The sequence below is a fragment of the Triticum aestivum genome, chromosome 3D, assembly GCF_018294505.1.
Source record: "Triticum aestivum cultivar Chinese Spring chromosome 3D, IWGSC CS RefSeq v2.1, whole genome shotgun sequence".
In the NCBI taxonomy this organism is placed as follows: Eukaryota; Viridiplantae; Streptophyta; class Magnoliopsida; order Poales; family Poaceae; genus Triticum; species Triticum aestivum.
In genome coordinates, this window is record NC_057802.1 from 33,334,681 (window position 1) to 33,348,331 (window position 13,651).

At 48.4% G+C, this 13,651-nt stretch overlaps 1 protein-coding gene and 1 pseudogene across 1 annotated transcript; both read right to left on the minus strand.

Moving 5' to 3' along the window:
* Positions 1–464: 464 nt before the first annotated feature.
* On the minus strand, positions 465–1,981 carry LOC123077145 (uncharacterized). The gene has a single exon (XM_044499362.1). It carries the CDS (start codon positions 1,889–1,891, stop codon positions 734–736), a length of 1,158 nt encoding a protein of 385 aa, XP_044355297.1. The 5' UTR covers positions 1,892–1,981; the 3' UTR covers positions 465–733.
* Positions 1,982–3,563: 1,582 nt separating this feature from the next.
* LOC123077146 (putative disease resistance protein RGA4) lies at positions 3,564–9,285 on the minus strand (annotated as a pseudogene).
* Positions 9,286–13,651: the final 4,366 nt, after the last annotated feature.

A 13,651-nucleotide genomic window follows, 5' to 3' on the forward strand; every position in this document is an offset into this window, starting at 1 on the left:
GATTAAGCCATAGACAGGTTAATTGATACTCCTAAATACGAATCACTAACACCAGGAGGCAACATCCACTCCAGTTGCTCTCAGAAAAGACTATTTACCTAAATAAGATCCTCCAATTATCCACTATGAATTGCAAAAACATGAATAGAACATTAGGAGTTCATTACCAACAATGAAGGAGACCTTACCTTGGCTCATCGGGGCTGTTTGGATGCCGCCCGTACCAGCCTTGCCAAATCAGGGCTCGCCAAAAAATTAGTGCACTATTTTGCCACGTGGATACGACAACAACCTGATGCTAGAACTGAACGAGCAACCAAAACTTTGGCGCATAACCAAAAACTCTGCTTCCAACCAAAGGCTAACAAGCCAGTCAATACCCAAATATTTTTGGTAAGGCTGTTGCTGGCTGGATGCAAACAAGCCCATTGTCTCAAACTCTCAATGCACCGGCAACTAACTTGAAAACTGAAATTTTAATTTGCATTGCAGAATGGCTTCATCTCACACTTTCTTAGTCCCAATACATGTGTTTAAAATCATTAATGCGGACGGAAAAGTTCATAACGAAGCCATGGTTTCTTATCAACTGAATGATGACACTACATATCAGGATTCAGAAACAAACCATCAGTTTCATCACACGTTAGCAACGACTAGCCCAGGATATCAGCAGACATACATCAACGGACAACCAGCACACAGTTACGAATTTTCATAACACGTTCATGGCTCATGTGAATCTGAAATTAGTCGGTATTTCCCCTTTGCAAGCGGCATCATAGTCTTTTGTGAGGTGCGGCGCAGCTTCCTTATGAGGGCATATGAACTTCTCCATGAATACCTTCTCTGCCAGCATGACTGCATTATAGTAATCTCGGTCATGACGAAGCAATCCATTTTCCTTAATAAACTTTAGAACATAGTACCGGGGTTTGATCCGGCCCTCCAGGCTGTACAAGAGCAATGCCGGCCGATGAGCGATGTATGCCGGTTCCAACCCCGCCTCAGAGATTAGGAACTCTGACTTGCTCTGCAGCATCTGGTTAGAACTTATCAGCACGAATGGAAACTTGGACACAACAATGCAGACCTCAGCATCTGACCACCTAAACGTCGCCTTCAGGTAATCCACTTTGGCGGCGATCTTCCCCTCGCTGAGGCGTCCAACAGCGTTCAATGCGTGTCTGAACATCCTACAGCCACGAGGCACACCTATACCTTCGGCAAGTGCCACCACTTCCTGGACGCGCTCCAAGTTGGAGGCGAGCAGCCATGGCTGGGCGACGCTCAACTTGGCAATGTTGGAGTCACCTAGCCTGCACTCCCGCAGGAACGCGACATTGGGCTTGACCACCGTCTCGAGGTTGGTCGAGAGAAGGCATAAGCCACGGCTGACAGCACGGAGGAGGTTCTGGAAGGAACCGAACAAGCGCAGGTAGTACTGCACATTGGAGACGGTGGACATACGGCGGAATCTGTGACGGGAGAGCGAGACGAGGCGCGCGATCTCGGAGCGCGACAGGCCGAGGCCGGTGAGCCCCGCGACGACGGGGGCCAGGGTCCTCTCCACTTTGGCGCAGAGGAACAGCGGGTCCTTGGCGACGACGGAGGCGACGTCGGCACCGGAGAGGCCGAGGCCGGCGAGGAAGGCGAGGACGGCGTCGGGATTGGCGGGGGACTTGAGGTGGGAGAGCTTGGCGGAGGCCTCGAGCGCCTGCGGTCGGGCGAGGCCGCAGGTTTCGACGAGGTAGTCCTCTACGGCGAAGCTGGTAGGGTTCGGGGAGATGGCGGGCGCTGCGGCGGAGATGAGGCGGCGGAGCTGGGAGGCGGGAGACGGGGGTGGAGAAGAGAGAAGCTGAGTGAGGACGCAGCACCGGAGCCGGAGCATAGCGGCGGTGGCGGCGGCGGCGGCAAGGGGATGGTGAAACGAGCGGCGGCGGCGGTGAGCGAGACTTTTTCTATGTGAGCGTAGTGGGCCTTTTTCTATCCGGAGGGTAGTGGGCCTTGAAGCCTTGTCACTCCAAAAAATGGAACCCTTGCCATCTCAGGGGCCGTTTGGTTAGCGCCCAGCATCTACTTATTCAACTTGTCCAGATTCTACAAAATTAAAAAAACATCAACTTGTCCTGGCACTTTATATACAGCTCACGTCCCCCAAACTCAAAGTGAGAGTACAAGAATATATTGGAGAATCAACAATAGGCACACCACTATCATTATTCACTCGATCCAAAAACTGATGAAATTAGAGTGCAACCTTGTTTTTTCTCTGTAGGTGGCCCAACATGGTACTTGTCTGAACTCTGAACCCTTCACGAAAAGCAACGGATAGAAAGCAACAACATTTTTGCAGTCCAGCATTCAACAACAGAAACAAACCTCCCATTGTCTGACTCCGATCAAAGGGCTCCGTTGCGCTTCAAGATAGGTGAAGGATGACCAGCTGGTCCTGCAAATATCATGTCGGTGATTCTCATCTACTCTTTTAAGCATCTGCATCACGGAGAAAAATATGTTTAGGGTTACCGACTTACCTTTATCTCTTTATTAATCGAAAACACTAACGCCCACGCGTGTGGCAACACTGCAACTCGCCCACGCATGGATCACCGTCCAATTAAGTTTGCACGAATCTTGACACACCGAGGCAGTTTTCGCATGCCACGTAGAACAAGGCCGGTGTGTGGGCATTGGAGAGGTCGCCCACACGCCCCACAGCACGCGGTTGCCAGCTGCGCTGTGTGGGCGAACTAGTTTCTGCCCACACAGCCACCACCTAGTCCACGCGCATGTGGGCGAACTGCTTTTCGTCCACACGACAGTCGTACGTTGCTGGATGACAACTGCAGTTGCGTGTACCTGGCAACTAGGTAAACACACATGGCAACTATGATTAGTTTGCTAGACGGCAACTGCAGTTGCGCGTACATGGCAATTAGGTAAACATACATGGCAACTGTGATTAACCCCACGTGACAATTAGGTAAACACATATGGCAACTATTGTTTGACCATATGTGGCAAGTAGTTAATCACAAACGACAACTATGGTTTGATTACACCCGGCAACTACCATAAATTAGACATGGCAATTATAGTTAACCAAAACAGAGAGAGTTGCCATGCTTTACAACCATATTTGCCCTTCCGGATAACTACATCTGCCATCCCAGATGGCAACTAAATCGTCATCCCACGGGTACCTAATGTAGCTGCGCTAGGACGTGTGGGCATTGCTTCGTGCCACACGCGGGGTGGGGATGAGTAGTATTTGTTGGGCATGTGGCACGAAGTAGCTGCGCCCACACGTGTGGGCAATTCTACTGTTCGCCTACACACATCCCGTGTGGGCTGCCCCCTGCACATGCCACACACAATGTGTGGGTGAATGCCTATTATGCCACACGTGTGGTAGATATCGGCGTCCTTATTAATATGTGGCACTCTTGTGCTATAAGAAGAGTAACTGGTTTCACGTATGTTGGTAAGAAAGAAAAGAATTTTCAGTACTTTTCCAACAAAAACAAGTGAATTTTCATAAAAGGGCTAAAACCCAGAATTGTTTACAGCATTATATGAGGGTTAAGGGGGCAAGTGGGCAACAGTAGATGGAGCACCAACATACATGCAAAACAGAGACAAAGACCAAGGACAGGGCGACGCTCAAGCCGCAAGGTGCGCAGCTGCCTTCGGCGCCTCGAGGGCACGAAGCCAAATGCCAATGTGGAAGCGCCGATCCACCTTGCACAGACGCACCGATGACGGGCACCCCAGCTTAGCCCAGAAAGCAAGGACGAAGGGGCAGCCGAACATGAGGAACTCTGCCGTCTCTCGAGGGGCTCCGAGCACACAGGACAGCCAGCCTCAGCAGTGGTGACAGATTGTCTTTCTGAGAAACAGAAACCAAAATAACAATAGCAAGCCTTAAATAGGAAGCATTTTCAGCATTTAGAAAATAAACGCAGCAGAAGTAGAGTAACTTTTTCTAAGCTATTTTGCTCCCTTACCTGCCTAATTGTAGAGAGATTCATCCGGGAAGATATTCCGGCCATCTGCGCTAATCGTTGCAACATGGACTAGCACGCCTTGTTCTTCTGAGAGACACTTCCTGAACCCTTGCTCGTGCGGGCAGTCAACCATGTACAAGCGCCTCAATGAGCATAGGTTCTTTGCCTGATCCAGTGCTGGGCAGTCCTGCGCAAGCAAGTCCTGAAGCTTACAGAGATTGGAGATTGTCTTCAAACATGTGTTGTTCTTCACTTTGAGCCACACAACTGCGGGAAGGTCGACAACTTCTTGCAGCTTGTGAGCACCTTCAATGTGGATTCTCTTCAAGTTAACAATCTTGGACATGTCTTGAGGGAGAGCTCTCAGTTTTGGGCAATCAAGAAGCAGCAGACGCTTAAGGCAAGGCATCAGAGAGATATGTTGAGAGTTATTGCTGGGATTCCCAGTGTTGAGGGACCAACTTCTCAAACTGAACATGCCAATGACCTGAAGCACTTCAAGCTTTGGGAAAAAGGCTGCTGGACTGCCGACTTCTTTTCCTAGGAGTTCTTTGCCAATGGACTGTATCGCATCTGCACCTTTAATCTTAAGAAATTGCAGTTGTGGCATCTGACCTGCTGGTGGAAGCTCTGAACATGATATGCACTCATCAAGGTGCATCTGATGCAAACTTGGCATGCTAAGCTCCGGTTTCGATCGTAGCCATTCTGGGAACATAGTACCCGGGAACCCAACAAGAAAAATGTATTCTAGGCTTGGCGATGGGATGAGCATATCGTAGACTTGCTGAATTTTCTGAACCTTGTCGTGCTCATAGCGTGTTCTATCATGAATACCCGTGTTCATTGTGCAGCGTAGTCCCAGTTCTTTAAGATTACGACTGTTCTTCAGTACAACTTCACCCCCTGGTATCGCTTTCTCTAGCTTACTAACCCAGAGACGTTGAATATTGGGGAGGCCTCGCAATTCATCCAATCTGAATCCAGTCCCGCTCTCAAAAACTCCTCTTAGGTTGTAGAGCTGCTGAAACTTTGCGATCCCTTTGGGAACATGATCAATTGAAGTCTTCTCTAGGTGCAAAAAACTTATCTTGGACAGTCTCATCAGACCAGCTGGCAGGCTATCCAATTGACGGCAACCAAGCAAAGAGAGGTATTCAAGGCTGATGAGACTTCCCGTGGACTCTGGAAGTTTGTTAATCTCTGTATAGCTAAGATCTAGCAACCTCAACAACACCAAATTTCCCACTGAGTCCGGTATGTCCTTGATGCTTGTCCCACTGAGAACCAAGACACGGATATGCTCAAGCTTTCTGAAAATATCCCTGTGCATTGATTTGAAATTCTTGTTATTAAAAAGTAGGAGGCTCCTCAAGCACTTGTGCTCTTCTAGATTGGGTATTTCTTCTACAGCATGAGTGCATGACTGATACCCAAGCGGCGGAGATTCGACATAGCATCAATTCTTTCCACATTCATGCACAGGGAGTGATCCTTTGTCAAATATTGTCCGAGTGATCTCAATAGATCATGCATCGTAGACACAGCCTTGTCTACATACTCTGGTACAGGTTGAAGAAGATTCCTCCGAACTAGCTCAAGGTAATACTCTTCAGCAATTTCATGTATTGAGAATCCATGCTATTTCCTCACTAAACCTTCAGCAACCCACCAGTAAGCTACAGAATCACGATGGATTTCAAAATTAGGAGGCAGCAACGCACACCAGAGAAAGCACTCCTTAAGTTGAGGGGGTAAGTTGCTGTAACTTAAATACAGGGGGCCTCCAAGTTCTTTGGGGAGTCCATGAATGGACCATTTGCTATCTCGGATACTCTTCCATTCCGCAGTTGTTCTTTTTGTAGATAGGACACCTGCAACAACCTTGATGGCAAGGGGAAGACCGTCACATTTCTTTACAATTTCATACCCAACATTCTCGAATTCGCTTATTTGCTCGTGCGGCTGGAGGGACTTCTTCATAAGCAGCTCTAAACCATCATGATAATTCATTGTGTTTACTTGGTGAGTATATGTTGTATGCATTTCTGCCAATACATCCAGGTTTCTTGTGGTGACAACGACATGGAAATTCAAGGCTCTCCTGAAAGGCGATAGAAGAAGATCAATCCAGACATCAGATTTCCACACATCATCCAGCACAAGAAGAACACTCTTTCCTTTGATGGAGTCCACTAGAAGCGGAAGAAGCTCGGTCTTGGTCTCTAATTGATCACACTTTTCTCCCGCCATTCGTATTGCCTGCTTTATCAACCCGGTCTCTGTGTAGCTCTGTGAAATGCACAACCATATACGAACTTGGAATTTCTCTCTTACCAATGGCTCATTGTAAATCTTCTGAGCTAATGTTGTCTTACCAATGCCTCCCATCCCTTGAATCCCAAAAACACTTGACCTATTCTCACGACAGCCACTGACAATCATTTGTACCATGTCCTCAACTGCCTGTTTGATTTCTGTTCCAACAACCTCTAGTTCATCTACAGGAGATGTCTGCTTTCTATCCACAATTGTTACTTGGAATTGTTGACGTGTGGTTCTGTCCAAGTTGAACATCTTTGTGTTCATTTTAATCTCATCAAGCTTTTCATTTATGTCCTTAATTCTTCTAGCCACCCTGTGATCAAATGAAAGCTTTCCAAAACAAGAGACCATGGACTGATTGCAACATACTGATCTAGGTGTCAGCAAAAGCTTTTCCGAATGAACCATACCAAGATCTATGATGACATCAACATCAAACATTACATTGCTCATGTTCTTCCACCATGCCTCTATCCGTTTATCTTCCATGGCCAGAGCTTCAGCATCCTCCCGAATTGCGCTAAAATGTTCCAGATTATTCTTTAGCCTCTTGATATCCTTCTTCACACTTAATGTCATCACAACCTCATTCTCGATAACCTGACCCAGCTTTGTCAAGAATTTGAACGTGAGAGCATCCAAAATTGTGCCCATATTACCCAAACATATGAAATCTGACCAAGATGCAAGTATGCCTGCTTAATGTTTTGCGGGCCTTGTTATGGCGTGTGAGCACTGCTCTCAGTTGTTCCTCACAAGTTAATCGCCAACACGATGCATTTCTCTGCACAAGTCAGTGACAGTTCATTTCATCAAAACGAGCTCAAGAAGCTCCTAAAGATATTAACTATTAGAAGCAAAAACACTGGGAATTTCTGTAGTTTTTTCAGAAAAAAATACCATTAACATTCCAAACAGAGGCTCTGTAATCTACAACTTCAGGTGTTTCTAAATCGATAACAAATACTCCCTCCGTATTAAAATATAAGACGTTTTAAGGCTAAACTAGCCTACAAAAACGTCTTCTATTTTGGTCCAGAGGTAGAAAGAGAATAAATTTGTAGATCTCATGATCTGACAGCACAACACCTGGAGCATCTAAACTAGAGCTTGGAATGACAGGGAACAAAGCAAAACTAAAGGTTGTACCTTTATACTCTGCCTGACAGATGTGCGAAGGAGCTGAGTAGGAGGTGACGGAACGGTCTAGGACAGTGGCCGAAGCGCGACGAGGCTAGCAAGAGGGCATCTGGATCAATGAACAATGAATGGTTATCTCAAGCCTGGACCATGTAAGAAGTCAGATGTGCAACTCCGGCACAGAGGGGGAGAAGAAGCTGTCATACCTCACTGGTGGCCCTGTTCTCGCTGCGAAGTGGAAGGGGAATCTTGTGGCTAGCTTGCCTCGTTGGATGCTTGCTCACACCTCAAGGTTGCTTCATTTACTTGGAAAGGTGGGAAAACAAGACCAGTCAATTTGGCTGTCATCAAGACTGACTTAAGACCAGTCCGTTCCTGTCATGACCACCAAACCAAACACGCCTTTCTTGTAATTAAACACGACTTTTTCTTCCCACCTTCCTCGTTGTAAATTATCACTACTTCTATATAATAAAGAAAAAGGACAATCTGCAGATTTGCCGGTATAAAATATGAGCAATGTAGGGAGCCCCTTTTTCTTGACTCCATCCCGCTTTCAGACCTGTAAGTTGGAAGCTCTTTCTGCCTACGAGGCTGCGGCAACCGGCTACAGTCAGGAACCACAGGAGTCTACTAGGAGCAAATATATTCCCCTTTTCGAAAAAAAAAGAGCAAACATATAGTAGGAATGATACACGTGCGGGCCGAAAAGCCCGCTCGCTCCGTCCAGCCTGAGATACACGCATGATTCCCTGGGCTGGGCATTTCATCAAACAGTTGATATGCATCTACTCACTTGTTTAAATAGTGCTAAATCTCCAAGAAGATTTCAGTCAAGGAGTATCCAATCATTTTAGTTACTCTAATTGCTCCTCGGCGAGTCAGTCAATGTTAGACGATGGAAACAGACAGTTGAGGCTTACTTACTGCAGCCTACTTGTAACATCAACGATGCGGCTATATTTCTCACGTGTCAAGGCACGATTTAGAGGCATAACCGCATTGTAGGTTTTGTCGTAAGAAGGGTCATCTTCACACAATCCCATGTAATGAACAAGAATGGGATAAAGAGTTGGCTTACAATCGCCACTTCACACAATACATAAATAAAACATACATCATTCAGAGTACACACATAGTCCGACTACGGACAAATCCAAATAAAAAGAAGATAACCCAACTGCTAGATCCCGATCTTCCCCAACTGGACATCACTACTGATCAACATGAAAAGAAACATAGAAACGACCAAGTCTCTCGTCGAAACCCCACTTGAGTTCGGCAGCATCACCTGCGCTGGTATCCTCGGCACCTGCAACTGTTTTTGTAGTAATCTGTGAGCCACGAGGACTCAGCAATCCCATTACCATGGGTAACAAGACTAGCAAAGCTTAATGGGAAAGGAAGGGGTAAAGTGGTGAGGTTGCAGCAGCGGCTAAGCAAGTATGGTGGCTATCATACGCAAATAAGAGCGAGAAGAGAAGCAATGGAACGGTCGTCAACTAGTAATGAACAAGAAGTGATCCTGAACTCCTATTTACGCCAAGCATAACCCAAGGACCGTGTTCTCCTCTCGAACAACCCCGAAAGAGAGACAATCACAGTTACGCACACGGTTGGTGTATTTTAGAAAAGATTACTTCAAGTTTACTACAACCGGATATTAACAAATTCCCATCTGCCACATAACCGCGGGCACGGCTTTCGAAAGTTCAAAACCCTGCAGGGGTGTCCCAACTTAGCCCATGATAAGCTCTCACGGTCAACGAAGGATATTCCTTCTCCCGGGAAGACCCGATCAATCTCGGAATCCCGGTTACAAGACATTTCGACAAGTTAAAATAAGACCAGCAAAGCCGCCCGGCGTGTCGACACCCTGATAGAAGCCGCACGTATCTCGTTCTCAGTGTTGGAAATATGCCCTAGAGGCAATAATAAAATGGTTATTATTATATTTCCTTGTTCATGATAATTGTCTGTTGTTCATGCTATAATTGTGTTATCCGGAAATCGTAATACATGTGTGAATACATAGACCACAACATGTCCCTAGTGAGCCTCTAGTTGACTAGCTCGTTGATCAACAGATAGTCATGGTTTCCTGACTATGGACATTGGATGTCATTGATGACGGGATCACATCATTAAGAGAATGATGTGATGGACAAGACCCAATCCTAAGCATAGCGCAAGATCGTGTAGTTCGTTTGCTAAAACTTTTCCAATGTCAAGTATCATTTCCTTAGACCATGAGATCGTGTAATTCCCGGATGCCGTAGGAGTGCTTTGGGTATACCAAACGTCACAACGTAACTGGGTGACTATAAAGGTACACTACAGGTATCCCCGAAAGTATCTGTTGGGTTGACACGGATCAAGACTTGGGATTTGTCACTCCGTATGACGGAGAGGTATCTCTTGGGCCCACTCGGTAATGCATCATCATAATGAGCTCAATGTGACCAAGTGCTTGGTCACGGGATCATGCATTATGTTACGAGTAAAGTGACTTGCCGGTAACGAGATTGAACGAGGTATTGGGATACCGACGATCGAATCTCGGGCAAGTAACGTGCCGATTGACAAAGGGAATTGTATACGGGATTGATTGAATCCTCGACATCGTGGTTCATCCGATGAGATCATCGAGGATCATGTGGGAGCCAACATGGGTATCCAGATCCCGCTGTTGGTTATTGACCGGAGAGTCGTCTCGGTCATGTCTGCATGTCTCCCGAACCTGTAGGGTCTACACACTTAAGGTTCGGTGACGCTAGGGTTGTATAGATATTGGTATGCAGTAACCCGAAAGTTGTTCGGAGTCCCAGATGAGATCCCGGACGTCACGAGGAGTTCCGGAATGGTCCGGAGGTAAAGAATTGTATATGGAAAGTCAAGTTTCGGCCATCGGGAAGGTTTCGGGGGTCACCGGTATTGTACCGGGACCACCAGAAGGGTCCCGGGGGTCCACCGGGTGGGGCCACCTATCCCAGAGGGCCCCATGGGCTGAAGTGGGAGGGGAACCAGCCCCTAGTGGGCTGGGGCGCCCCCCATGGGCCTTCCCCCTGCGCCTAGGGTTGGAAACCCTAGGGGTGGGGGCGCCCCCCACCTGACTTGGGGGGCAAGCCCCCCTTGGCCGCCGCCCCCCCTGGGAGATCCATCTCCAGGGCCGGCGCCCCCCTTGGGGGTCCTATATAAAGGGGGGAGGGCAGCAGCACCTAAGCTTTGGCGCCTCCCTCTCCCACCCCAACATCTCTCCTCCTCCGTAAGCGCTTGGCGAAGCCCTGCCGGAGTACTGCTGCTCCACCATCACCACGCCGTCGTGCTGCTGGAGTCATCTTCATCAACCTCTCCTTCCCCTTGCTGGATCAAGAAGGAGGAGACGTCTCTCCCAAACCGTACGTGTGTTGAACGCGGAGGTGCCGTCCGTTCGGCGCTAGGATCATCGGTGATTTGGATCACGGCGAGTACGACTCCATCAACCCCGTTCTCTTGAACGCTTCCGTGCGCGATCTACATCAAGGGTATGTAGATGCTCTCTTATCCCTCTCGTTGCTAGAATACTCCTAGATAGATCTTGGTGATGCGTAGAAAATTTTAAAATTCTGCTACGTTCCCCAACACTCAGGACACGACCGGATGAGTCAAGCTACGAGTAAAACCAGCCCTCAAGTTTCCCCGAGGTGGCCCCGCAGGTTGCTCGGTTCGGACCAGCACTTAGAGAAGCACTGGCCCGGGGGGGCTAAATAAAGATGACCCTTGAGTCTGCAGAACCCAAGGGAAAGGTATAGGTGGTAGGTAGGCAAATGGTAAAACCAAAGTTGGGCCTTGCTGGAGGAGTTTTATTCAAGGCGAACTGTCAAGGGGGTCTCATAAATCACCCAACCGTGTTAGGGACGCAAAAATCCGGGAACATAATACCGATATGACGGAAACTAGGGTGGCAAGAGTGGAACAAAACACCAGGCAAAAGGCCGAGCCTTCCACCCTTTACCAAGTATATAGATGCATTAATAATATAAGAGATATTGTGATATCCCAACATAAACATAAACCAACATGGAGCAAACTTCATCTTCACCTGCAACTAGCAACGCTATAAGAGGGGCTGAGCAAAAGCGGTAACATAGCCAAACAACGGTTTGCTAGGACGGGTGAAAAAGGTTAGAGGTTCATGGCAATTTGGGAGGCTTGATAAGCAAGTGGTAGGTAACGCGGCATAGCGATAGAACGAAGCAACTAGTATAGCAATGATAGTAATGAGATCCAAGGTGACGGTCATCTTGTCTGAAACCCCGCTAGGAAGAAGAACGAGTCCATGAAGCAGACAAACGGGCGGAGTCGAACGAATCCTCACAACTCCGGAACGAAACCGAAGCTAACGAGAGAAGCAAACCGGAAAGGAGCAAACAACATAGTAAACAATCATCACATAAACATGGCATGATGCACAATCAAGTATGATGCATGTCCGGTTTAAGGAGGCATGGCATGACAAAGTGCACAAAACAAAACTACAAATTAAGTGGAGCTCAATATGCAACGAGTTGCATATTGCCGAAACACCACATTCAAGTTATTTAGTTCGCTCTTGGTTATGTACCCAACAATATTAAAAGTTAATTAAACATGGCAAGGGGTGAAGCATAATAAATCTATCTATTTAAGCAAGTTTAAATGAGGCCGGAAATAACAAACAACAAGTCCGGTAAATCCTCATGTGCATATTTTTGATTTGGTACTGTTCTGCCCTAAATCATATTTTAATGTTGTTAAACAGTAAAACAAAGTGCATCAAGTTAATCTATGCATTTTTCCACCCCATTTACATATAAAGTTTATTAAAATCGGAGTTACGGTTATTTAGTTATGGAATAAATCTTTTTCATGGCAATTTGAGCAAATTTAAACAAACAACATTTTAAGCATTTTAAACATGGATGAAAGCAACATATTATGAAACTAGATGAAATTCTAAGCATTTTACATATATAATTCATTTTAATATGATGCACGGATGTGGAGTTATTAATGCACGAACATTAAGGGGTTTTCTGAGAAACTGCAGTTCCTGGGAAAATAGCTAAAATCGCAACAGAGGAAAAAAAACGCATCGGGCCGAATCTGGGACGGACTGGGTGCAGGACTGTGGGTGGCTCACCATGGGCCAAGCCCAGTTCGGTGGGGAGGAGGATGGGCAGGCCGCGAAGGGGCGCGCTGGGCCTTGGCGCGGAGGAGGCCGACCCGTGGTTGCAGCCCATGTGAGCAGCCGAATCGGTCAACAGGCGAAGGGGCGGGCGAGCTGCTGCTGCTCATTTCCGAAGAACAGAAGCAACAGCAGGTTCAGGGCGACGGACGGCGAGATGGTGGGGTCGGCAGGCGCGAGAAGCGGCGGGTCGGCGAGGCAACCGGCGACGGGGAGAGCTTGGCCAGATCCGAACAAGGAGGCAGGCCGGCGACAGGGCAAACGGCGGCGGCTTGGCGAGGGACTTGGCGCTGGAGCTTCAGACGAAGCAGGGCGCGACAGCAGCAGCACGAGGGCGCGAAACAGAGGCAACGACAGCGGCTTGGCGAGGGACTCGGTGCGACGATGACGAACTTGGCGCGGCGGAGCTTGCTGCTGGCGATGCGGGCGATGCGGGGCGACGGCCGCGATCAACGCGAGACGCGGGCGAGCGGGCGCCTCGTCCTCTGCTCGTCAGGAAGCAGAGCAGCGGCGGCGTCTTGGCGCGGCTCCACGTCGGCGTCGGGGACGGGGAAACGGGCGGAGGTGGCCGGAGGAGCGCGAAACGGCGAATCCACGTCAGATCCAGGCGGTGGAGGTGGCTGACAGCAAAGCTTCAAGGCGACGGAGCTTCGTCCTGGGGCAGAGAGGAAACGAGAGAGTTGAGAGAGGGGAAATGCAGGGAGGAAACGAAAGGTGAAGAAAAAGGGAGGTGGCCTGCGCTCATCTGGTTGGCTGCTGGTTCGCTCGCCGGCGGGGAGGTTGGCGGTGACGCGGGGCTCCGGGCGAGCACCTGCTCGGGAGGGGATCGAGGAGGCAGCGGGTGAGGTGGAGTTGGATCGAGGGTTGCTCTGGTTGGCCGGGCGGATCGAGGGGAGGCCTCGAGTGCTGGTTGGGTGAGAAGGGGATCTGGGAGGATCCCGAGGAAGAAGATGGGTGATGAGACAGGGGC